General features: G+C 37.7%; 2 protein-coding genes and 1 long non-coding RNA gene across 3 annotated transcripts; 2 read left to right on the top strand and 1 right to left on the bottom strand.

The window, feature by feature from the left end:
- Nucleotides 1-5070: 5070 nt before the first annotated feature.
- LOC307269156 (myelin protein zero-like protein 3) lies at nt 5071-10453 on the bottom strand. The gene is made up of 4 exons (XM_080052002.1): nt 10229-10453; nt 9549-9742; nt 7976-8326; nt 5071-7863 (listed from the first exon to the last, which is right to left on the bottom strand). The coding sequence occupies exons 2-4, from the start codon at nt 9622-9624 to the stop codon at nt 7655-7657; spliced, it is 636 nt and encodes a 211-aa protein (XP_079908128.1). The 5' UTR covers nt 9625-9742; nt 10229-10453; the 3' UTR covers nt 5071-7654.
- A 760-nt stretch (nt 10454-11213) lies between these two features.
- Nucleotides 11214-13692, top strand: LOC307269038 (uncharacterized protein; the record flags this gene model as incomplete). Its single annotated transcript, XM_080051861.1, has 5 exons — nt 11214-11355; nt 12195-12455; nt 12805-13050; nt 13279-13440; nt 13688-13692. The coding sequence occupies 5 exons, from the start codon at nt 11214-11216 to the stop codon at nt 13690-13692; spliced, it is 816 nt and encodes a 271-aa protein (XP_079907987.1).
- Nucleotides 13693-13983: 291 nt separating this feature from the next.
- Nucleotides 13984-15118, top strand: LOC307269158. The gene is made up of 3 exons (XR_013845487.1): nt 13984-14049; nt 14357-14446; nt 14987-15118. It is a non-coding gene; the product is annotated as an uncharacterized lncRNA (long non-coding RNA).
- Nucleotides 15119-27318: the final 12200 nt, after the last annotated feature.

The following is a 27318-nucleotide window of genomic DNA, read 5'->3' on the forward strand; positions in this document are numbered from 1 at the left end:
ATACATGTATTAGAAAAATAAAGAAAAATAACCAAATCTAAAGGGAATATATATAGCCTACTGTAACAGTACTATAGATATTCCCTTTAAATTTGGTTATTTTTCTTTTAGTTCATTATATGAAATATTGATATTGCTCATACACATAATATAAAACCAGGAAAACATATTGAATTTGAAACCTACAACTGAAAGTATGTTGAAGGGGTCGGCCAGTATTTTAAAGTCCAATAGTTTGATTGTTTTTATTCTTGAATTTAATGAATAGTTCACCTGCAGAAGTCATGTTCAAACATAAAAAAAATTAAAATAAGAGATGAAGGTCTGATCAGTCTTTGTGGTGTGGTAGGCTGTTTTTATTACTTTCTCTATATGCATTAGGGATGTGAATGTGTTGACCGAATGACCGGTTTTCCACTTGCGCTCAAGTTGACTTTAAAAATAGAATAGAAATCCGAAAATCAGGGGGTTATGTTTTTTTAATAGGAGATTTCACCGTGTATGCGAGTTCACGTCTGGTAGTGAGCGCGCTGCAGGAGCGTCACTTCAGCATGAAGTGTCAGCTTCACATAAGCCATGTCGGCAGACAAACTGCACGACTATATGAACTGTCCAGTGAGCCGAGTCCCTCGTTAGTTTCTGTCTACAACCGACACAATCACCGGAGATGCATTCACAGCGTTTAAATAAAGCCTCTCATTTGTATTACCATTGGGGCTTTAATGCAAATACTGTAACATTACGGCGGCAGCTAAAGGAAAAGCGCAGTTTTCACTTTTATTTTCTGCACCTCAACCTCTGCTTTGGGAAGGAAAAAAGGGGGCAAAGTAAGTCGATTGATTTGTCAACTCGCAGGCGGACGGTAGGCAGCTCTGCCAACGGAGCGAGAGTGCGCCCGCTTGTTGCTCTGCCTGTCAAAACGCCCACGCATCGTTTGTCCACTGGCCTTTCATTAAAAAATATATTATATATTAGGTTTATTATATTGATAAACACTGCTTTCATTACGACTCTCAACGCGCATTTCAATGAACCATGATGTAGTCTACAAAAATATACTGAACTGTGATTGGCCGTTACTGGCCCGGGCGGGCCAGTGACTGGCCAATCAACTTTCCCTGTATATGATTTTACTGGCCCCGGGCCATTGGTTATGTCGAACCCTGCCACCGTGTTGCCTAGTCCTTCGTTTCCGCTTCTGTCCCACGCTGCTCTGTTTACTTTCTGCTGTAGTGATTCGGTTACACAACTAGCTGGAGCAAAGTAAAATTCCGCTGCTGCTGAGAAAGTAGTCCCTCAAAATGCGATGATTCATGCGATGCGAGGTTGGTTTTATTTCTAACATTATTCTATCAACACAGACATTTACATCGATAGTCTAGCGTTATAATTGATAAGCCTCAGGTGCACTGTGGAGTGGGTAAGACTGTTTTAGTAGCAGGCTAATTAGACCCCAATCCTGTGCGCTAGCCTAGCACGAGCAAACTCTGCAACTAGAAGGACTGAATGAAATGTGTTAAACTGTCTCCAATGATAAAGAACACTTAGGCTAACTTGGGAATCAGGCCCTATGTCCAAAATTCCAAACTATCCCTTTAATGACTTCAAAACAGTAAACTTTTACCATGATTACGTGCTTTTAGATGCTTTAATCATATGCCGTATGTATAAACAGACCATATTATTAACAATACATTTAGTTATGTACATGCCAGAGTTACGTTTATGGATAAATTAGTAAGTAAACATTGAATAGACAGATTTGTTAAAGGGGTTTGGCACCGTGTGTTACATTACCGGTACTGCAGCCAGGCTCTACTTTTCACGGCAGTAGTTTGGTCTTTAGATGTCGCCAAACCAAAATTCCTCACTAGTTCTGCTTTAATTTCAACCGTGTTGTAGCCTATTCCTTTGCCTTGGAAACTGAATTTCACCAAAATAATGGCGAATTCCGTGTTAACAGTAGATTCCGTTTTTATTGCCCGATTCCGTCCGCGTTCTTGTTATCGCGGAAATCATAGGGCCCTACATGTTTCTATCAGTGTGGAGAAGAGAGAAATATCTGAACGTATTTAGTGATTGAAACATCACTCAAACTTTAGCAATAGTCTGCAATGTTAGTTTGAGCCATTTCTTTTCTTAAGCATGAGTAAATATTATATTTATATGTATATATTATATTTCTATGTATAAATTAATAAACAGAGCAAATATAAACGGCCGAATGACAAAGTGAGATGACATGTACATTATCTGTATTGTTGTCGGTATCCATAAAATCCAAACAATTCCCATCCTTACTGCCAACCCTGTCTGCACATCTCTGCCTCACTCATACTCTGTCTTTGTATTTCTGCCTGTCTGTCGCTACAGAAACAAAAAGGAACAAAGAAACCTAAACCTCACTGCTGTCAACAGTGTAAGAAAGACTTCAGCTCGAGGTCAGTCTTAATGATTCATCAGAGATCACACACTGGAGAGAAGCCGTACAACTGTGACCAATGTGGGAAAAGTTTTGCTCGATCAGGAGACCTAAAAGTCCACCAACGTATTCACTCTGGAGAGAAACTCTTCTCATGTGAGAAATGTGGGAAAACTTTTTCAAGATCATCTACCTATAATAAACACCAAAGAATCCACACCGGAGCATACAGTTGTGACCTATGTGGTAAAACTTTCTCTTGTTCTTCTCGCCTGCGGTCACACCAACATCATCACACCGGACTGAGACCGTTCAGCTGTGACCAGTGTGGGAAAACCTTCACTCTGCCAGAATCCCTCAAAGTCCACCAACGTATTCACACTGAAGAAAGGCCGTACAGCTGTGACCAGTGTGGAAAAACGTTCACTCGTTCACATCACCTCAAAAGCCACCAACGTATTCACACTGGAGAGAAGCCGTACAGCTGTGAGGACTGTGGTCAGAGATTCACCCAGCAAAGTACTTACAATAATCACAGAAACATCCACACAAAGGAAAAAATCTACCCATGTCAGTATTGTGCCAAAGTCTTCAGTTGCCACAGAACATTCCGGTCTCATGAGCTTATCCACAGTGGAGTCAAACAGCACCTATGTCTACACTGTGACAAACGGTTCTACACATCGTTTGAACTCTCACAGCATGAGCGAATCCACAGAGGACACAAACCGTACTGTTGCGTTAAATGTATGAAAAGCTTCACCACAAACTCCTACCTGAAGAAGCACAAGTGTGTTTAAACCTGGACACAACAGACCATGATGTGTGAACTCCTCTGTGCATTTCATTTTATTTAAGAACTCAATGAAGAAACACAAGATCACACTTCATTTAAGAATTTACAACATTTGGGAATTTTGTTCAGAATCGTGGCAGTGCAAAATGGCGGCCTCCATGAAGGGGTGACCTTCTCATTTTAAGGAAATAAAAGAAAAAAGCAACTTTTATTTCCAAGCAGTTATACAATAATTTAAACATGTGTGAATATTATATTCCATTTCTACAAAGTGTGTTATGACAAATTAATTCTACACACTGCTCCTTTCTAAAAGGTGACATTTTTTTTTTTAAGTTCCCGGTCCCATTTGGGGAAAAAAAAATCAATTGAAATGCAATGAAAAACAGTATTCTTTCCCATAAATATCCGATGCATTGAATGTAATAATACATGAAAAAATATAAAATTTCATGATGTAAACTTGTCAGGCTTTCAAGGGTTAAATCTTCTTTTTACAGAGAGGTGAGAACTCGACTTAACAGCAACTTTGTTTGCCATTTTGAAAACTTGAATTAAACTGTAGCGTCAATTTCTTGCAATACTTTACAAATATCGCTCTTTGTAAGGTCACATAAATCAGCATGGTTTGATATGAATAAAGTGACACTTATTATTCTTGTCTTCATAGTTGATTATTTTGAATCAGCTGAAATAAAATGATTACAAAAAAGACTTTAAAGTAGTTATTCTAGCATTTTCTTTTTTTTCTTTAACTGATTTTTTTTTTATTGTTTGGTGTTCTTTTATCACATTTAGAATGGCCCTGAAGCCAACACTGTATTCTTATATAATCATCTTTCTCTACTTATTTTTTACTTTAGTCTTTTAAAATACTGTAAAAGATGTGTATCTTTCTAATGTTAACATATCTCTTGCATCAATTACCTTTTTATTGTTCAAAACCATTTATTATTTTGGATCAATTTGAGGTTTTGTTGTATTCAAAAAAACCTTCTGTTCATTCTCATTAGAAACTGGTTCATTTAGATATTTTTATAGTCATCTCCATCTTTATTTTGGAGTGATTTTTTTGAATGTTTGAATTTAACATTATTTCATATCATGTTATTTCCAGATTCTTATCCTGCGTAGAGTTTTGAGCTATTTCTGCATTTTATTAAAGATTGGACTGAATAAATGAAACACATTTCGGCTTTGTTTCTGTATAACAGGTAAAACATGCATCTGTATTTCACATGCATTTTTTTTATCAGAGTTATTGAGGCATCAGCAAACAATAATGTACTCTTTCTGTTTGTCATGTAATAAAAAAAATGTTGGGTATAGACTAACCCTAAAACACCCATAGAGAGTAACCTAATTTTTAAGATTTAATCTGACCCCATCAGATTACTATGGAGAAACTGGGGTGTTGGGATGGTTAGGAGGTTGAAAACAAATTTACATATTTTCTTATTGGATAATTTTTTTGCACTGTTCATGCTTTAATTGACAGCTAGAGAAAGGTGATATAGGGTAGAGAAGGGTTCACATGCAGAGAATGACCCGGGCTAACACTTAAATACTGCACATAGTTCCCTTTTAACCCTTTAGCCGCCAGAACATGAATAGTGTTATTTTTTGAAAATCTGAGTAATTGTAATTGTAACCTTCAGAAGATTTTCCTGAAGCATCGAGTGTGAGTGTGCTTTGGTTATCTGAACAGTTGATCAGATATTTTAAGACGTGACGCAACAAGTTGAGCCACTTCTGGTAAACAACTTTTTTTGTTTAAAGATTACACAACATGAACCCTGCTCCTCCACATTATCGTTGAACCAGTCACAAAGAACAAAGATTTAAAAAATAATAATAATCTGAGTGGCTTCATTTTATTTTAGAAAATCTTGAGCTGTATGCGTTTTACATATGTACAAAGAAAATTGTTTACAGGTTAAGAAAACATAAACACAACGTTACAGACAGACAGGACATTCAATACAGAGAAACAAATAGTACATGACATAAAAAAATAAAGTAACGTGTCAGAAATTAAAGAGCAAAGTGCAAGAGATGTTCCCTCCTGATTTAATACAAGTCCTTTAGAATCAGACTGATTGTCTGTTTATGTGGCATGTCAGAGGATGAATACAGTAGATGGGCAGCAGACACAGGCATGTACAGTATGTATAAGGCTGAACGGTTTAGGGAGAATATCTCACGCGCCCCACACACATCCTACCTCTACTGCGCGTCTACCCCGCGTCTGCGTCTGACTTTTGGTCACAGACTGTGAAATCAACGTAGAGCGAGCACACATCCAACCTCAGACGCACTGCTGAGGCGCGTCGGAGGCACGTCTGCAGCGAGGCTCCCCTTCACCTCAGGAGGCTCGCCTATTTTTTTCTGAGAGCAGCGCGTCTCTCTCGCGTCTCTGTGCTTTAACTGATAGAGAAATACTCTGCTGACAGTCATACCAGCAGCATTCACTCTAGTTACACGTTTACCCGGTGTGTTTATTTCAAAATAAAACATCCCTCAGTCGTATACGCAAATAATCCCTTTATTTCACGATTTAATTGTGCAATCAAAATCCGAGGGATTTAAAACCTAATTTTCAATTAGTTCTGGCATTTCATTTTTGGATAAATGACACATATAGAGATCCAATATAGTGAAGAAATAAAAAAGATCATGATGAGCGCAACAGTTTTCCGTTGCTCAATCTGTGTCTACGGCCTTCTTCTTCCCCGAATCAGTAAAGTGATTTTTGAAATACTCTGCTGAGAGTCATATTGACTTCATACTGGCAGCTTTCGCTGTAGTTTCACCATTTCCTGGTGTGTCCCCTTCAAAATAAAACTTCCAACAAGCGAAAATATGGCAAAAAAAAGAAAAAAAATGGCAATGGGGCGCACGGATTACTGTCCAGACTCAATATAAATCATATGCATCATAGATGACATGAAAGAACTTCATTTTTAATGGGAATTATCTATGAAAACTCTATGTAGAAAGATAGGGCTTTTAGAAGCAGCGCAGCAGCAGCAGCTGCTGAGACGTTGCATGTGTGTCCGAGAAAAGTCCGAGAGAGGCAGCAGTAAGGTAATGCGACGCGCTCCAGAGGTAGACGCAGGATGTGTGTGGGGCGCGTAATCCTGGTTTCATGCCAATTCAAAGCTAATGGAAAATCAGGATTTCTAACTGGGGAAAAAAAAACTCAATTTTAATTCCAATTTCCTCAAAAGATTATCAACGTTGAATGAAAAACAGGGACAGTGAACATTAACATACTTAATGCACAAAAGTGTAGTTTTCATTACCAGTCCCTTTACCTGAAGTTAATGGGCATCCTACATTTAAAACATATACATGTTCAATATCAGATAAGAGAATGTTACATTAGATCTGCGTAAAGATGTGAAGAATAAAATGTACACAATTACAGCCGTTTCTTTACATACTGAAGTTTGTAAAAGATATGATTTAATCCTTTCTCTCCTGATATGATTGTGTGTTCTGCTCACCTTCAGTTCACAGAGATAAAAAGATCATTAAAACATGAATGGATCGTTTTGTGTGTCACACTGCTTTTATGATCGGTTGTTTTTATTTATCTATCAAGAGTGGAAGCTTTTCAGGTTTTGAATATTGTGTCGACTGACGGCAAAACAATAATAAAAGCTAATTCATTATTGATAATGACCTATGCTTATAGTTAAAGGAAGTGATGACAATACAACTTACAATTAATACCTTAAGCTCAGGAGCAGAAAAAAATACTTCTTTGTTTACTTCTTTTTGACATCTATTAATATAATCTTGTTACATGAAGTCTTCCACAGACATGTAAGCCTGCAGATCATTAAGTGTTTACTGGTGTACAGTTACAGCTCTCTACTGCTCTCAATTGAAGAGGAACAAAGTGCTGTGATCCTGTAATGCAAAATGTAGCAACTGCCGTTTATGCCTAAAAACCTGCAAAAACACAAACTATTGGCTATCTCGTATGTCACCAATAAAGTCTCATGAGGGATATATCTGTCTTCACCCCTGTTTGCTGGGCCTGTCATGATTGATCAGCTGCTTTTTATCTCACAGAGGATCTTTGTTTGAATGTACACAACTGCATGCGTGGACAGAGGGCCAACAACTCCAGCAGGACACCCCAAACTTCCCTATGTCGGGCCACATTAACCTGCTCATCCTGGGGGATCATGAGGCATCCCCAGGCCTTCACTAGTCCTGGGTCTTCCTCCTACCAGCTGGAAGTGCCTGACAGCCAGGGGGCATCCTTATCCTGTCCAGCCCCCTGTTCTGTTCACATTGTGTCTGCGTGTTCAGTTAATTTAATACATTAGCTGTAATTTAAGCGCAATTATTTGTATAAAATAAATCATGCGTAACAGCTGCAGAATACACAAACTTTCAGGAGTAAACAGATCTGAGAGCTTTCAGTGAGGCTTATGAGCTGCTTCAACAGGATGTCTGCATGATTTTTGCCGTGTAACACCTTTACAATATACAACCAAACTAACAACAATAACAACCAGAAGAAGCGCACCAAAAACTGACAGACCAATTACAAGTCCAGGGTATACACCAGGTTTTTCTCCATTAGGGTTTCCTCCAGCCCCATTTGTTCCTTCCAGAATGTTTCCATCTGCAGAGTAGAAAGCAGGTGTGAATATCAGCAAGTCTCAACTCTACATACTACATATACAATATTTAATATATAATACACAAACTCACGAGTATCATCTCCATTAACTCACCTGAGCTATTCACGGTCAGGTCGGTGAGCTGCCTGATGTCAATGCGTTCTGGGCTGCTGATTAAGATTTGACACTCGTATCTTCCAGAATCCTTGAGGGAGACGTTTGTCAAAGTGACAGAAACATCTCCTCCCTTCATCTCTGGATCCCTCAGCTTCACTCGACCTTGGAAAGATGGATGCTGGTAGTTTTCTTGTGGGCGCTTGTTCCGATAAAAGAACACATAGCCGTCTTCTGCCTTCAGGTCAGTTCTGCTCCACTCTAACTGTGTGATCGGATAACCACTGTGAGCCCGACACTGAAGAGTCACATCCTCTCCGGGCCTCGCTGTTACCTCCTGGGGATCTGAACCTGAAACAGAGATAGTTTGAAATCAAAAAAAGAACATAAAGAGATCTATTGTGTGCTCTGTGATATTGAAATTTTCGACACATGTTGAACACAAATCCCAAAACCTTTATTCGTAGCTATAAAGTGTCTCAGAGGAACTTTCAGGTTGTGTTAATTCCTGCACCCCTTTTGGAAAAAAGCGGTAATGTTTTTACCACCCCAGCTGTTGTTCCTGGTTGGAGTTAACCCATGACAAAGGCATTATGAAAAACTTATCTAAAAACAACATTCTTTGAGTGTCTAGTTTGCTGTTGTAATTTATGATCGACAGAGTAATGTGACTGTTTCAGAAATATTTTAAAATTCCTTGTAGGACCTCTATCACCAGGAAAATGGGTTACTTAACTGGAAAAAAAGAGAATCACTGAACATTTCATTATGATGGGATCTTATACACAAAAAAATTAAATTGATCAGTTCTACAATTATTGATCCATCCGATGAGCTAAAGAGGCCATAACACTGATAAATATGAGATTGAGCATATAACTGGAAAATAACCTGAATGATCAAAACATCCAAACCAAACATGAATAGAACTTGTATAGCCAAAACTAATCAGTAAAACTTACCCTCCTCCTCCTAGGGTATACTAGGACCCAATAAAATACTTATACCCAAAGCAAATTGTAATTGCAGAACCTGCAGCTTCCCTTTTTTGTCTATTGTTTTTCTCTTTTTAATCTTGATTTTAGCTGACTTTTGGTTTGGATAAACTTGATAAACTTCGACTGTGAGCAGACTGTGCTCCATACCATGATACTGGTCAAGAGCCGTAAATGAAATTAAATGAAAAGGAACCTCATTCTCATAAACAAAAACAGTTTCTCACATGTGGTCTATTAATAACTGTGGTTCAGTCATGTGATTGTGTTCAAAACATAAACAGATCAAACATAGCTGATCTAAATGTGTTTGGCAACTATTGCATTTCCTTAGCAACCAGGACTAATTTTTATTTCAAGAGCCATGACCGATATTCTAGGGTTAACAAACTTACAGCTGTAACTGACTCAGAGTTTGAACTGAACCTCTTTTCTATAACAGGAACATTGTTATGCCAGCTGTTGCTTGTATGACTCATGCAGAATGCGATGACGTATGCTTTTCCCAAACATTCACACTCTCTCTCTCTCTCTCTCTCTCACTCACACACACACATACACACACGCACACGACTCACCTTCCAATGCACCGACCAGAGTGAGGCCAAGGACAATGAGCAGAGTCTGCAGAAACATTACTGCGCAGAGAGCCATGTTGTTGTTTTGATCGTGAAGTCGGGGAAGAAGGGTTGGACCTTCCTGCTGCGTTCAAGTCCGTCGGATATTTAATTTCTGAATATATTCAGTCATGTGTCCACTGTAGAAGTTACACCTGCAAGGTATAATTCAATTGAACACAACAGCTCTGCAAAAACTTGTATCTCTAGTTTTTAAAAGTTTTTCTTTTTTTAAATGTGTCCTATAAAGTGTGTGTATTATCCTGCAGATGTCCTGTTTGTCGGGCCTTTATATATAGATAGATATAGCCACAAGGGGGCATCAGACACAAGCATACAAAACAGAAGCAGCAATGGAGTCTTTAAAGCTCACTGTCCTCAACATGTTAAACATCTGAAAGAAAATAACTTAAAATCATAAAATATTTAAACATCTCAGAAAGTAGGCCTTAACATTTCCAGGCCTAAAAGTTTTCTTTATCTTATTCCTCCAGGAGTCAATTATCATCAATAAAATCTTAAATCCGCTCTCCTCCAACAAGGAAATAAACACAAAGGGGAATAGAAGAAATACCAAGATAATCTAAGACATATAACAGACAATAGCGCAATAAATATACAGTATCAATACATAAACTCACCCCCTCATCCAGAGGTCAAAAACAAAAAAGGGTAAAAATAGCCTAAATAAATCAAAATTTGGAAAGCTGTTGGAGTTTTCCTTGTTGCTGGGGGAGTAAATGGGGTTTTGCCCCAGCGCATGAATCCGGATCCCCCTGAATGACCCCGTCTGCATTTTCCACTCGTTAAGAAAGTCCGTACAAAATAGAAATAAATCCTAATGAAAAAAGTTTGTAAAAAAGTAACTCCAGACATGTAAAGGCATGAAACTACTTCTGCTCGGTATGAATGAAGACATGTGGCGAGACACCGACATTCCCCTTCTGTGCTCCTTTTTTTTTAACAACTTTGGCCCAATTCCAATCCGGCCCCTGCACCATAACCCTACCCACTTGTGTCGTTCCAAACCAATGAGCCTTCAGTGGGAGTGTGTTATAAAGCCCTGTATCACCGAGTCTGCATCGATGGAGGCTCGCAACCTACACTTCATACAAATTGTTCCATGCAGTTATTGCTAAAGGAGAAGTATAAAGTCACCTTGCCCAAAAAGAATAGCATCGAAAATTTCAATGCACACATGACAGAACTAAAAGGGAACATTTTATTTTTTAATGAATATGCTGTTTTACATAAGAAAACTTGTTGGTTTCACAAATGTGTAGAGACTGTGGATAAAACAAGGGAGATCATAAAATTGACAATGACGAACCAAACAGTCTTAACTAAAAAAAAGAATGGCGGCCAAAGGAGTGTGGGAGGGACTTTTTTTTAAATTATGTTTTCTCTAAAAAGATTATCGTGCAGTGAATGTCACAAAGTCTTTGAATCAAAAATTAGAATAAAGACAATAGCGTTTAGTTATGTTTTTCTTCTGGTGGATCTTTTTCTTACGAGTAAAAATGTATCTTAATTTGTAATAATTCATTTTTGAATCTCAGGTTATTGAACGTCCTGTAGTGTGTTTTCAATCAGTATGTGTTACTTAAATAAACCCACTCGTAGTTCATGGGGCATTTCATCCTGTTTACTGCAGAGAGCAAAAACCACAAAACCCCCAGCCTCATGCTCAGAGAGAGGAAGGAGAAAGGTTTCACTGCTCATTCACTTTGTGCTGCAATGGGACGAATATCTCCTCTGTGGCTGCTCCGTGAGTACCATGTGTCCTTTCAACTGGAATTATGTTATTTACAAAGTGATGGCTGTATTTGGAGAACAGTGAAAAAGAGATACAAGATAGTTTATTATTGGTCACCACAAGGAGAAAAAACGGCATAACTTAGAGTAACAATACAACAAATAACGCAAAAGCAGAAATAATTTAAGATTGAGACATTTTTCTCACTTTATAGAAAACTAAATCAGTCATTTTACTTCAAATGGTTCTTGATTTTTTTTTTAGCTTAAAGCGTCTGAGTTTCCTGCCATCATCAGAAGCTTTTTGACATTTTACTGATTTATAATAATCAATTCACCAATCATAGTCTCCTCTCTCCTCAGTACTGACCTCTCTGCTCTACTGTACAACAAACCGAGGTCAGTGAACGTGTTACATGAATATATTATATATACTAAACTATACAGTACATATACTGAATATACTGAAATATATACATTTATAGGATTCAGACCTGAGTAAAGGCTTTAATCATAACTATTTAAAAACAGCATTCTTTTCACTGCGAGTCTTGTTTGCTATTAAAGGTCATTTATGATTTAGGATTTATCAGAGGAAAAATGACACCGTTTTATAAATATTTAAATGTCCCTTATTTTTATTTAAATAAAGTCAAATTGGTCAATTTATCAATAGATTTGTTTTAGATTCCTGACTCCAGAGAAACTTGCAATTTGACATGCAACTTGAACTTTGAAACTTATAGAACATTAAGTGTAACCCTGGACTGTATTTCTTCAACGCAAAACGCCCCCCTTAACACGATTTCTGTTTTTTACTCTCCCTCTTACTACATCTTCCGATTCCTCCAGCCTCTCTGACTGTGAGTCCCAGCAGCTCTCAGATGTTTAAAGGAGAATCTCTCTCTCTGAGCTGTGAGGAGGACAGATCTGCTGGATGGACGCTGAGGAGGAACACGAGCAGAGAGAGCAGGACTGAGTGTGGATCTGACTGGGGAAAATCAGCTAGTTCTTCATGTCACGCTGACTACATCGTCCCATTGGACAGTGGAGTTTACTGGTGTGCATCCAGAGAGGGAGCAACCAGTAACTCCGTCAACATCACTGTCACTGGTAAGATCAGACTGTGGAGTTAGTGTTGATGAAGCTGAGGGGAAATGGATGAAATGCTGGAGTTGAAGTAATTCCGATTCCCTCAAAAGTGGATTTAGGGATTCTGGAGAACGCTTGTTGTCAAAATCCGTCTGTCAAAGTTAGTGAATATCTCCTCATGATCCGCTTCCTGTCCGTACTCAAAAAAAGTCCATTGTTATGTCACAGAACTAGGCTCTTCATTTGGGTATCTTCTAGCTATGGTGGGACCCCTTTGTTTACATACCTAAAACTATACATGAGCAAACAATGTAAACAGAATATATAGAATGTCGAAGATATAAATTGACACACCGGCCTCTGTGTTCAGATGGACCAGTGATCCTGCAGAGTCCTGTCCTCCCTGTGATGGAGGGAGGTGATGTCACTCTGCTCTGTAAAACAAAGACCCCTCCCTCCAGCCTCCCAGCTGCTTTCTATAAAGATGGCTCCCTCATCAGGACTGAGCCTGCAGGTCACATGACCCTCCGCCATGTTTCCAGGTCTGATGAAGGCCTCTACAAGTGTCACATCAACGGTAGTGGATCGTCTCCAGGAAGCTGGATCTCTGTCACAGGTGAGAAAACCACTAGAAATATTAGTAAAATGTTTTCCATAACAACCTCTGTGGACCTGGTTCTCATAGCGACGTTTGCGACATACGTCAAAAGACTGGAATTTTTTACAGCAAATAATTGCAAGAACTGCACCACTCAGTACAAAAGAGGCTTTACGGTGGAAAACCAAAGAGGTAGAGTGGAACACAACAAGTGCTTATTTTATACTAACTCAAGTCTTTCTTCAGTTAAGCCCACCACCACCCCTCCTTCCTCCTCCCCTGCTGGCCTCACCTCCCCCTCTCCTCCTGCTCTCTGGTGGTGGTTGTCGGTCCCATCGTGCTTTGGTTTGGTGCTACTGATCGTACTGGTTTTACTGGTGAGACGATGTGTCCGGAGGAAGCATGACGGTGAGACACTGATGCTTATGACAATAATCAGACAGACAATTATATTCTACAACCAGAACAGCAATTCAGTCAAATGAAATGTTAATCTGTGATTTGTTGGTTTGGTCGGACCAAAAGCATTTTTTTCATTTGAGTGACATGTGACAGTGTGTCAGTTGGTTTTGTTCCTTGTGGTCAAGGTGTTTCTTTGCAGCACAGTTTCCTGTTTCCTGAGGAGCATTCTGTTTGGTCTCTTATTGTTTCACAGATTGATTGTTGACACCATAACTTGCTATGAACAACTCCTGAATGTGACATATATTTATTATTTATCAACAAATTAGTGATGCAGTGTAATTATTAAATACATAAAATGAAATTGCATTATTAACATTAACTATTTTTCCTAGTTGACAGTACACATCTTTGTTTCATTTATCTGTATTGATATAAAATATATATATATATATATATTGGTTGCAGTAGATGTACCTGCACCAGAATCAATACTTTCAGTTACAGTAATATTTGACTATTTGACTTTGTTATTTACAGAGAGTGAACCAGCTCCAGTCTATGCAGCAGTGAGAGGAACACAAGTTGTCAGGCATGAACCAAACAGGACAAGAGGTGAAAAGAAAATCATCACTCTACTTGTTTTCCTAGCAGAGAGACACAGGCAGATACGGATATTTCTCACTTTGAAGTTGGTTATATTGTTTAGACACTGGCTGATAGTGTGAAAAAGAAATTAAATTAAAAAGTGTTTAAAATGTAATTGTCCGACATGCATCCGTATGATGAAAGTCATCATGGATAACTTTCCCCATACTTTATCTTCTAATTAATAATATATGTAGATTTACTTTTAATATTTTTCTGTATTGTAGATACATTCAATGGACTGTTTCTAAAACTAATATATTTTTTTCTCCAGGGAGTGCACCAGCTGTAGTTCATTCAGCAGAGAAACGATCAGAGGACGTCAGTTATGGACAAATAACCATCAGACCAAACAGGACCAGAGGTGCAGCTGATTTATGTGTTTATTAAATTAATATGTTGTTTATGTGTCATTTTGTAACATAATGGGGTTTGGTTTGTATGCTAACTATAAAACCACACACACACACACACACAATGAACATAGAGAAACATAAGCCCATTTTACACATGCACTGTGACTTATCTAGAGTTTACCCAGTGAGCTCTACGTGTGAATACAAATGTCCGGGTTTTACGACCCTAGTCCTAAGTAAACAACTGTGATGACGAAAAGGTCTGCACACTAGAGGGGTGAAGAGATCTGCAAGCTTCCCTAACATTAGCGATCTGAGCTTATGTCTAGGCAGCACGCATATACCAAAATTCCCTGGAATATTTCTAGCATATCTGAAAACGTCACACACTGACAATCTCCTGATGTATGCTACACTTATGCGTAACTAGATCTTCACATTCTCAAGGTCTCACATCAATCTATATTCTCTGGAGTTCATGAGTAAAAAGGGCTAAAAAACTACTTAATGTGTGATCTCAAACTCATGTTGTATATTGTTTCAACCAGAGTTTCAACCAGAGCCCGAGGTCGTCTACTCTTCAGTGAGATCGAACGTCACATCTCCACAGCAGTCCACCCACTGACGCCCAGCTGCTGCTTTACTGGTGTCCACGGTGTCTAAAGCACAACTAACTTTACATGTCATTTTTCTGACGGGACTTACTGTTCCTATTCCATCTGTTTGAAAAAAAAAACTTTAAAATAATAAACCGTGAGATGAGCTGAAATAAAAAAAGGGAAGAGGTAAACATGCCAGAGGTTAAAGAACTTTGGGTTACCAAAAATTTAAAAAATAATCTACTTGTCAGTTCTCCAAAAGGGAATGTCAAGGGAACAAAGAATGAGTTCACAACTTTTAGCTGTTAGTGTTGGAACAGACTGTTACTACACCCTATGAAGCATTATTTGGACAATATTGACCTGCAGGAAGTAGTAGCTTGATAATATTGTTAGATTGGACACATGAATTAGATATATTACTTTAATTTCAGCACAGAAAGAGACCTTCATTTGAGTAAATTGCAATACAAACTGTAAAAATTTAGGATTTCTAAAACTTTAGGCTGATAGTTTAATATGTAAATTATACTTCTGTAGCAGCTTCCGAATGTTGATCTTCTCTGTGAAGCCCTTTGGATGAGAGCATTCATTACACCACAAAAAATAAAAAATAAATAATAAGCATCATATTTTTTGTGATCATGTGGTTTTCCGTCTCACATTAGTCATTTTGCTCAATAAAAACTGGAAAATTAAGGTATTCAAAATTTTAGACTGATAATGTCAATGTAAATTATTCTAGTTGGGGAGACATTTGGGAGCATTTTAATATTTTCACTTAAACCTTTGTAATTATTCATTGTGATACCTGGCATATTTTATGATATTTAATAATTTTCTTATTTAGTCCATCGTTTTTTATTTACTTGTTGTATATTTGCACTACTGGTTTGTATACTGTTATTGTCTGCATATAATTCATTATATTGTCAAGAGTAATAACAATAAAGTAAAAAAAATGCTGCAGCAGCTTCCTGTTTGTTCTGTCTGTACTGAAGGCAGCCAATCACTGACTGATGACGTACATCCAGCCAATCAGGATGTATGTTTGCTCTCATGCAAAGCCCTTTGCATGAGAGCAAACATACATCCTGATTGGACAGCAGGGGGCATCAGGGGAAGCTTTACTCTGTTGGTCAGATTATTATATAACATCTAGTACCGCCTCTGTTGAGCTGGTTCTCATAACATTCCCTCTAAAGTTTGACTTTTAGTCCTTCAACTAAAGTAAAAAACACAGAGCGTTTGCAGAAAAACAGAAGTGCATGCAGAAATGTGTTTCTAAAGCGTCCATTAATATATTCATATAAGTGCTTCATCGTCTGTTTGTCTGCACGTATGAGGCAGGAAGCCAACATGAAAAACAAGTCATGACACATTCATGTGCATCAGGAAAAAGAAATGTTGAATTTGCTGCTGAACTTCGTTCCAAAGTGTTAATGTCAAACAGACACGCCTACATGTCTGGTTAATAAACAAAGAGCTGTTGAGTTTTACTGCTCCACGGTCACTGAGTATGAAATATTTTAACGAGAGGTCACAGTAGGAATCTGCTTGATTGTTAAAGTATGTAAACAAAACCAAAAGTTAGTCTCACACAGGGAGATACACACAGACAAACTGAAGCTGAAAACAGAACAACCAAAATAGAGATTTAACTATAATGTTCAGAGAAGTGAATAACTATAAAATATAGTAACAACAAAATATGAATAATGTAGGTAAAAACTGTAACGCAGTTCAAAGGGATTATAAAATGTTGAACATGACTAATACCAGAAAACAAACATTCATTCGCTTTGTGTGAGAGTTCAGAGTTCCCGCTTTTTGGTTTTTCTTTTCAGGGTTTTGTTATATGTCACAAAGTAAAAATCCCCTAAATCCCAACACGGTATAATTTTCTTAGAAATCCATTTTGCAACTCCCTTCTCAGTTTTGTTTTCAGTGAAATGCTCCATTTCATAGGAAACCTTTTCGCTCCTCCCTTCAGTGTAATTTGACACCCAGCCAGCGAGACGCCCTGAGCCAGCAAACATAATCTGCCCTTATTAAATTCACAAAGGAGTCGGGCTGAGCTGTTTGAATATCAAATTGCCCCAGGGATTGTGGTCAGAAAGAAGAAGGTGCAGTGTTTGGATTAAAGCAGGTATATTGGTAGCTTTATATAACTTGCACAACCTAGAGAAGGACAGATAAGTAAAACGAGGAGGAGCTTCTGCAACAGGCTGAATGCATGGTCACAATCATTAACTTCTCTTTACTGCGTAGGCTCACAGGAAGAGGAAGAAGGCTGTTATTTTTCAAACCAGTGTCCTTGATTATCTGCCAGATTAAACAGTTGGTTAAACAGGCCTGTACAGGGTGAGGCGTGTTGTGCCTCGAGACAGAGATCATGTTGATCTGTGCAATAAAGTAAATAATTGTTTCGCAAAACAGCCAAATTAGGGAGCAGACTTCATGGGTTATCAGTATGTTTAGGCCACACAACAGCACTTCTTTCTATTTCACCTTATTTTACATTGTATTTTGTAAATATTGTATTTATCTATTGTGTCTTGGATTCTGTTTTCAATGTTGCAGCCTGAGAACTAAACGTCTCTTTACAAACAGCTTCTGCAGTTTTTGTTTTCAACATAAATATCACACAAGTATGAGCTGCTTAAATACATGAAGATATGTCACACAGCTCAGAGTCACAACCTGGGAATGGGTTCAAAATCTTTTTTGTGCAGCAGACCGAAAAACCTTTTATCCACATGGTTAGAATAGACTTCAAATACACTGGAAATACCTTCAACAAAAAGTCCTTCTTGTTCCCGGAACAATCTCTCGCACCTTTCTTCCCCCATTCCGCAACGGTCGCATTTATACAGCAGGGCGGAGGGCCGAAATTCCGGCATATTCCCGGCTTTCACTGGCTGTGTAAAAGGGGCTTTTGAAACATACAGCTCTGGAAAACTTTAGAAAACCACTCCAAATGTTTCCTGAATCACCATCCCTATATTAATAAAGATGCTCTAAACTGCAATACTTTAATGTGGAATTTTTAAGAAATCTTGTAAGTAGTCTTTATAATTAAGCACACATGTTGTTCATTCTACTGAAAGACATCTTTAAATAGTAAAACCAGAGACACTGATAATTTTTCCTGAGCTGTATTTACAGATTATTATGCGACCTGGAGTTCAGCTCACTCTGAAATGAATGCTTTAAAACGTTTTTTTAATTACATAAACAGCATCTTCAAATAAAGAGCTACAGTTATATAAGTGTATTCAAAGTAAAAAACATGGAACTTTTGCAGAAAAACGGGAGTGCATGCAGAAATTTGTTTCAAAAGTGTCTATTAAAGGTCACATATTATGCTAAATGCACTTTTTAAATGTGTTCTAACATATCCATGGGTCCACGGTGTGCCTACAGACTGCCAAAATATCAAAAAAAATAACAATCTCTCCTTTTCTCACTCTCTCCCTTTCTGAAACCCCCACCCCTCCCCCAATATACTCCAGTCAGAATTCTCGCCGACTATTACGTAATAGTCGGCACAGCCACATCCCCATATTTTCTTTATATGACCATGCTTCCCCCCCAGAAACGTCCACCGTGCACTAGTCTATGATAACCCCACCCCCCCCCCCATTTCTTATTGGTCCACGGCCCCGAGATCCGATGGAAAATTTTCCGAGCGACAGCCATGTTGTTTTCCCCGCTAAGCGACAAGATGCCCTTAGTACAGCCTGAATGTTACATACACCAACACAGAATGCTTTTGCTCATACTCCACTAATTTATCTTAACCACAGCAGTCTATTAATGCCTCGTTTTTAATAACACAACGGATAGGAAGCTACCTGTGCTTTTTTTTAAACGGTGAAACTAAAATAATAGTTTTTATTGGTAGTTTTGCCTGACTGGTGTATAGCTATTAGCTTTGGGACAAGCAACCAGCTATGGCTTAGCTCCGGGTAAACACTGTGTTCGCAGTCACGCAGTGTCTCTCTAGTATCGCGAGAGCACGGCAGAGACGGTGGGAGAGCCCCATGGACATATAAAGAAAGCCCGGCAGAGAGGTGGGAGGGGCCAGCCAGATCGCACAAATATAGGTCATCCTGAGACCAGAGGACAATCAGGGTATAGAGGCTTGCTACAATAAATGATCTGAACGGGTGTTTTGATTTGATTTGATTTGATTAAATTTATCAATTTTTCAGCAAACATCTAAAAAAATAAGTATTAGGGACTACTTAGACCATATAAAATTGACAGCAAAGTGCATAATATGTGAGCTTTAATGTCAAACAGACACGCCAAAATGTCTGGTTAATAAACAAAGAGCTGTTTAGTTTGACTGCTCCAGAGTCACTGACTATGAAATATATTAACTAGAGGTCACAGTAGGAATCTGCTTGATTGTTAAAGTATGTAAAGACAAGTAGTAGTAGTTTCACAGAGGGAGATAAAACTGAAGCTTAAAACAAACAGAGAAGTGAATAACTATAAAATATAGAAACAAACAAAATAGGAATTATGTAAGTAAAAACTGTGAACTGTTAACAAGAACACAGCAGTTCAGAGGGAACTGGGATTATAAAATGTTGAAAATGACTAATGATAGAGAACAAACCTTCACACTGCTCTGTGTGAGAAGGACAGTTAACAGCTTTTGGCATTTCTTTTCAGGGTGTGAAATATTTAGTCACTAAAAAAAGGGTAAAAACTCCCTAAAAACCTACTCGTTCTGAGTTTTGTTTTCACTGAACTGAAGAGCCATTTCCAAGAAATCCATTTCGCTCCTCCCTTCAGTGTAACTTGACACCCAGCCAGCGGCACACACCCTGAGCCAGCAAACACAATCTGCCCTTATTAAGTAAACAAAGGAGTCGGGCGGAGCTGTTTGAATATCAAATCGCTCTGGGGATCGTGCTCAGAAAGAAGTTGCAGTGTTATATAGCTTTATATACCTTGCACAAGTATTTAAATAAAAACAAAACTGAGAGAAGGATCGATAAGTTAAACGAGGAGGAGCTTTTGCAACAGGCTGCATGCATGATCACAATCAATAGCCTCGTTTGAGATGTCGCCGTCTTGCTAAAACCTGCGCAATTATGACGCTCGGCTTGCTGAGCGCACACCATTTTTGCAGCATTTTTGTTGTGCGCTCAGCAAGACGCGCGTCATAGTTGCGCAGGTCTGAGCAAGACGGCTCCAAGTCGAACGAGACTACTTACTTCTCTTCACTGCTGAGACTTACAGGAAGAGGAAGCAGGATGTTATTTTTCAAACTTACATCAGTGTCCTTGATTATCTGCCAGATTAAACAGTTGGTTAAACAGGCCTGTGCAGGGTGAGGCGAGTTTTGCCTCGAGACAGAGATCCTGTTGATTTGTGCAATAAAGTAAATATGTTTTCTGCACAGCAGTCTCATAAGGAACCAGACTTCATGGTTTATCAGTATGTTTAGGCCAGACAACAGCACTTTTTTCTATTTCACCTCATTTTACATTGTATTTTGTAAATATTGTATTTATCTATTGTGTCTTAGATTCTGTTTTCAATGTTGCAGCCTGATAACTGAACGTTTCTTTACAACAAACTGCAGTTTTTGTTTTCAACATAAATAACACACAAGTATGAGCTGCTTAAATGTATGAGGATATGTCACTTCCAGCTCAGAGTCACAACCTTGGAATCTCTTTGTGCAGCAGACCGAAAAACCTTTTATCCACATAGTTAGAATAGACTTCAAATACTCTGGAAATACCTTCAAAAAAAGTCCTTTGTGGGTTTTTCCAGGTGATTATTACATTTACCCCTTGGCATAAATGTTTTTCCACACATGGACACGTGATGCCAGCCATGAAAGGCACAAACAACAGAGACAAAACACATTACAGTATTATCACTGTAAACAAGACTCGGCTGACAGTAAATACAGCTGTTTAAATGACAAATTAATAAAGTGATGAGATGACACTTGAATCAGAATTTTCAGGAGTTAGTGTTTTGGAGGAGAAACCTGCTCTGACCCTGTGACTCTTATCAGGAAACTGAGCTCCAGCCACATGACGGTTTTTTATCTTAGACTCAGATAACATTGTTTGCATAGCCGCCGAACTGATAACAGCTGCTGTCTGGGGGACTTCCTCTTACTCTCAATGGAGCATTTTATTTTGAAGGGGTTTTATTCTAAAGTAAAGCTGCAGGGGAAATAACACTCATGTGAGTTACGCTATTTTGTTCAATATGACAACGCAGACATTCAGAGCATCTATGAAACATACAGCTCTGGAACTATTTAGAAACCACTCCAAATGTTTCCTGAATCACCATTCCTACATATATTAATACAGATGCTCTAAACTGCAATACTTTAATGTGGAATTTTTGAGAAATCTTGTCAGTAGTGTATAGACTTAAGCACAAATGTTTATTCTACTTAAACACATCTTTAATTAGTAAAACCAGAGAGACGGATCATTTTTCCTGGGCTGTATTTACAGATTATGCAACCTGGAGTTTATATCATTTGGACAGGAACCCAACGATTTAAAACTGCTTTTAATTACAAAAACAGCATCTTCAAATATGAGTGAATAAAAGAGCTACAGCTTGTTGTCATATATAGTGTCAAGAGTGTTTCCAACCGCCAGTGTTAAAGAGGAAGGACTGAAACCACAGTCAGGGTCAGACTGACATGTGGGGGATGGTGATAGTTAAAATCAGCTTTGTGCAACATTCATTACCTATTTTATACAGACAATAGAGTAGACAATCAGAAAGAGGGTTTGGAAGTCATCAACTCAGGCTGGGACACCTGGACCAATTGTTTGCATCAACTTTCAAGGCTTCAATTACTTCCATTGCTGCTGAAAAGCTCAAAGAAGCGAACTTGTAAAAGGTTAAAAGAAATGGTTTAGGTTACCCAAAATTTTTAAGAAATAATGAACATTTCAGAGTTCTACTAAAGGGACAAAAGAATGGGTTCTCAACTTATTTCTCACCAACATTAAAGGGGAACAACCTAAACCACATGTTAGTCAGACTCAGAGTGAGACGTGGGAGATGGCGCAAAATAAAAAAAAAACGCTTTGAGCAACATTCTCCACCCTCTTAATACCCGTCATTTAGTGGTTTGTAATAACAGGGACATGCCCAGACACTTAACTTCTTTCACTCTGACTCCTACACATCTCATTTTCATTTCTCAGCTTCATGGGTTACTGAGTTACAAGCTTTAGACTTAGACTTTATTTTATACAAGCTTTACTACTTCATCTTTATAGGATGTTACAAAGTCCCTGATATAAAGCCCAGAAGTTTATTATTTACATGAACTGTAAACACATAAACTCGTATCTTAAAGCCGTCAGGCCTTAGAAACCTAAATAAAACCTGTTAAAGTTAAACCTTTCAGAAAAGCTTGTTTTACAATGTGAAGTATGGAAGCTAAGTCAGTTCCCTGCTGGCCTTAAATAAATAACAATTTTTGCCCGTTGGACTGTATTTAAGCTCTTTGTTTCTGTGTGTTTATCGCTGGGGGCAATAACCTTAACGACAGGTGTGGTGTTTGTGAGGAGACATACAATCATTCTCATCACATGTCCTTTGTGGGTTTTGCTCCGGGTGGAATTGGAGGGAGTGAGAACAGGTTTCAACACGCACAGATCTCTGATAAACAACGTCTCCTATTACTTCCACATAAACGAAACTGACCTGACATGACTCTGAAGAATCCAAATCAACCACAGGGGCCGCTATAACAGGCTTTTAGGTTTATGAGTCACATACATAAGTTTCAAAATATTAAGATTTTTAGAGTTGTGAGAGACTGAGTCAGTCAGTGACTTCAGGACTCTGATGTTTGTTGTTTGTTCAGTGTCAGTTTTTGTATTTCAGTTGGTTATACAATATTTCATCAGCATTTTATAAAAGCAACTCATGACCTAATCTCATCCTGTTTGGTGACGATCCAACATGGGTGCAGCTGCTGTAACAATATTTGATTTGCAAACTGAGTATGTGTTCTTCTAATGCAAATGTAATGTGCTGCATCCGTAGACCACATGCAGTTTATCTTTTAAATATTTTTATACGAGTACTGATGAAAATCTGAAGTTCATCATATCAAGCTGTGGTCTGTTTGCATTGTTTTTCATCTTGTGTATTAATAGAATTGGGTGCAGTGTTTAAACATAGCGTCCCATTCAGTCTAATGAAAGAACACACAAAGCAGCTGACATTGTGACACATGACTAAGATGAAAATTATGTTGCTTTTCCAGTCCTTTCTTAAGGTTTTTGGATACAATGGAAAAATAGTGTTGAAACTTAAATTAACAAGACGTGTTTGTAGTGCTAATAAAATAAATCTGTTGTTTTTCAGATATTTCTTACCTAAATGTTAAGTGTAGAACAAAGTTACTACAGCTGTGAACAGAGGGATGGGTCAGGGGGAGGAGGGCTTTCTGATAATGATGCACAGCAAACCTGGAAAAAAAAAGCACATTTATTTAAATTTATTTTCATATTATATGCACACAACAGTTAAAACTATCAACATAAACATCAAACTTAGTTAATTTTCCTGCACTGACATTTTTATAGCTTACACGTATGTTTGTTATTAAAGTTGAACGCAGGTCATTTTCTCATTATTACGTCCATTGATTCAAATGTAACTGTTTTGCATCAATTACCTCACAGTCTCATGTTAATGCCTGTATTTCATTAAAAGCATTTTTTAATTATATGTTATCGGAAAATTAGATAAGTCAGTTTAATTCTACAATAACACAATGTGTGTGTGTTATGTCTATTTTTTGTATTGTATTTCTTATAAAATGGACCATGAGTCTAATAATACAAGTTGATAATGAATAAAATTGTGACTTAGGCTCTAAACTGCATCATGTTGTTTACATATGTCACCAGGTGATGCTGAATACAAGACCCTGAGGAAACTGAAACCATAGATACCAAAAACATAGATTTCATTGATAATACATTGATTGTCACGATTCATCTAAGCTACCAAGGAGTTTATCGAGACCCAAATTCACCTCATAATAAAAAGTGCAAGTAAATGGAACAAAGGAAATTGTAAAAATATAGAAATGCAAAGCAAATAGTGCACATTATGGATCAAACATCTGGCTTTTTGTAGATTAATATTATCTCATAACCATAACCCTCTGGATATTACATGTTCAGATAATTACTTTCACGTTTATGTCTACAGTAAAAACAGATCTAACCCATGGCTCCCTGAGACTTTGGATATGAACAGTATAAGGTTCTTATTTTACCCACTTTTTTCACCATTAACTTGAAATATAAAAAATAAGGAGATTAATGCAACCACATCAAAATACATGTGCAAGACTCAAGCTGCAGATTGAATATATAATAAAAGTTTGAGACCTCTTTACACCTGACATTTTAACAGTAGATCATAATTTCCTGATAAAGTTTTTTTCTGTTAAATCCAAGTTTTAAAGCTTCTGTTTAGACCATGAGGTCTGTGATCGATCAGTGCTTTGGACCGACCAAGGTTCACTGTTCCCAAACTGACTCCTGAACTGCAAAAATAATATTTTAGAATAAATTAAATAATTTTTTCTTCTTATAATTTTGAAAATATAACAATGTTTTTGCTTTGGTCAGTGTTGAGTAGTTTAATTAAACCACTGTTCATTTGTTCTTTTGTATTAATATTGATTTAATACTACATAAATATATTGATAAAGTTTGCAGTTTGTTGTATAATTCAATGATACATATATGATGATATGGTCTGTTTATTTGTTGTTATAATTCAATAGGGTCTGCTGTAGATTGTTAAAATATTATTATTCATGAACCTTTTAAATTTTTTGCTCGGCCCGAACAGAAACTATTCACTTGGAAAAGTGTTCAGCTCTTTTGCCGCACAAGTGCTATTATTAAAAAAAAATCTATCTTTTATGCTTTTAAAAAATATATATATATATTTCACGGTAAAAATACAGTTCAATATAAGAGAGCAATCAGATATGATAAGTAAAAAAACTGCACCCAGATACATGTAAAAGGTTTGATGACATAAATCATGTTAAATGATAGAAGTGTTCAATTAAAGACCACTTAGGCACCATTAACAAGCCACATTAATGAGATATAACTTTACTATAACAGCAGAATAAAATAATAATAAAGACTCCACAGCAGCTGCAGTGTATGGATAATAACTGACATTAAAAGTACAAAAAAAAGACTGGTACATTAATAATGTTTGATTGAAATGCACTTTTTGAGCTTAAGCACAAAGTACTTTCCTAAATTAAAAGTAAAAAAAATAAACTGTTTTTCAAAGAAAAGGTCTGGAGCTGAAGGTTATTAATATCATTATAACTAACTGTATTATTATTAATAATATTAATTTCTCAATTTTCCAAAAGATATGCCCATAATGAAAATGAAAAGCAGTTTCAAATAGAATATAAACATTTATTTTAATTTGAAAGTGCTGTTTATTTTCATTATGGGCATATATCTAGGAAAAATAAGAAATGAATAATAAGGAAAATGAATGATAAATATAATTAAACTTAACATAATTTACATCATCATATTTTTTACATGTATCTGGGTGCAGTTTTTTTACTTGAATAAAATATCTGAGTGTTTTATATTGAATTGCATTTAGTCTGACCCGTCCCAGAGACATATTTGTCATGGGAAACAGGTACGCAAACCCCTTCACCGCGATAAGGTAGCAATACAAGAAGGGGAAAAGTAAAGATAAGCACTGTTGAAGCAGACCCTCAAACGCCAGATTTAACGGAATCCGATGAATGTTGTCAGGTGTAAAGAGGATCTGTGACATGTCAGATGAGCAGAGAACCGTCTGCTCCTTTATTAGCAGCAGACTGTTCTGACTTTTCGTCCAAATGTCTTTTTCTGTGAACAAGAAAAAACCCAACAGCAGCTGAACAGGCCAGTGCAAAAACTCCTGCTGCTACTGCTACTGCCACTCCATCAATGTGCTGTGGCTTCTTGGGGGGTTCATTGTTTTGGTCTTTGTCCATGGGGCCTCCATCGGTGTGTGGTTCCGATTTGGGGTCTCCACTATTGGAACCTGAAGATCAAAACACACAGTAAGGAAACAGCTTCTCCTCACGTTTGACTCTCAGGAATCAACAGACAGCAGCTCACCTGGTTCAATGACCTGCAGTTTGATGCTTCTGATTGGCCTATTACTGATGCTTCTCTTACTGCGTCCTGAACGACCTCCTACAACTCGGCACTCGTACGTTCCATTGTCTTTGAATGTCACATTCCTCAGAATTAAAGACACGTCTCCATGTTTCAGGTCACCGTCCACCAACTGAACCCGTCCCTTAAAGGATGAATGCTGGTAGGCTGAAATCGAGATTCTGTTTCTGTAAAAGAGTACGTACTCTGAAGGCCCCAAGTCTTTTCTGGTCCACTCCACGGCAATGATGGGGGCATCACCAGCCTCACATCGCAGAGTGACATTGTTTCCAAGTGTCTCTGTTATAGAAGTTGATTCTAAAAAAGAATAACTTAGTAAATACATTTAAAAAAGGAATTACAGTAAGTACCATACCAGCTTAAACACGAAGGATCTTTACACACCTGAAATTTCATAGGAACATTCAGTACTTGGTCAAAACTGAGTTATTCCTACATGGTATTCACAAAATGTAAAAGACTTGTCACTCAAGTGTGGTAGGATGGCTTAAGCCTTAGAGGAAAGGCCCGACCAGTAACCATGAGGTCACTGGTTCGATCCTTGGCACCGGAAAGGAGGGTGTTAGTTGTAAAACTAGTAGTGGCTGGTATTACATCTACGGTGCCCACCATCTCTACCATTGTGTCCATGAGCAAGACACTTAAACCTGAAACTGCTCCAGAGGCGTTGGACTACGGCTGACCCTGTGCTCTGATCCCCTCCGAAGTGTGGTAACTTGAGAGGGGATATGCGGACAAATGTCATAAAACCATTGACTAATATGCATACATTTACTTGGTAATACTGTGCACTATGTACTATAGAATAAGAAAGTATATAATGTATAACTTTAATCAAACTATACTCAATAATCAATGGAACTTTTCTTTTATTTGATGGAATTGCTTTCTTTAACTGAGTGCTGTTTTTCTGTTTTATATTTTATAAATTCAGGCTATTGCTTTGTTTTTTGTGATACATAATATATTTATAATATTACAATATGTAAAGAGGGTAGGCATAATAAGCCTCGGCTTCTTCCT

This window comes from Ammodytes marinus (genome assembly GCF_949987685.1).
Source record: "Ammodytes marinus genome assembly, chromosome: 23".
Lineage (NCBI taxonomy): Eukaryota > Metazoa > Chordata > Actinopteri > Uranoscopiformes > Ammodytidae > Ammodytes > Ammodytes marinus.

Bases quoted from the DNA above. Each gene is read 5' to 3' on its own strand.
- LOC307269156 (XM_080052002.1), bottom strand. From the start codon at position 9,624: ATGGCTCTCTGCGCAGTAATGTTTCTGCAGACTCTGCTCATTGTCCTT. The intron at 8,327-9,548 runs GTGAGTCGTGTG...TCTCTGTTTCAG, and splicing joins TCTGGTCGGTGCATTGGAAG to GTTCAGATCCCCAGGAGGTA. The intron at 7,864-7,975 runs GTGAGTTAATGG...TCTACTCTGCAG, and splicing joins CCTGACCGTGAATAGCTCAG to ATGGAAACATTCTGGAAGGA.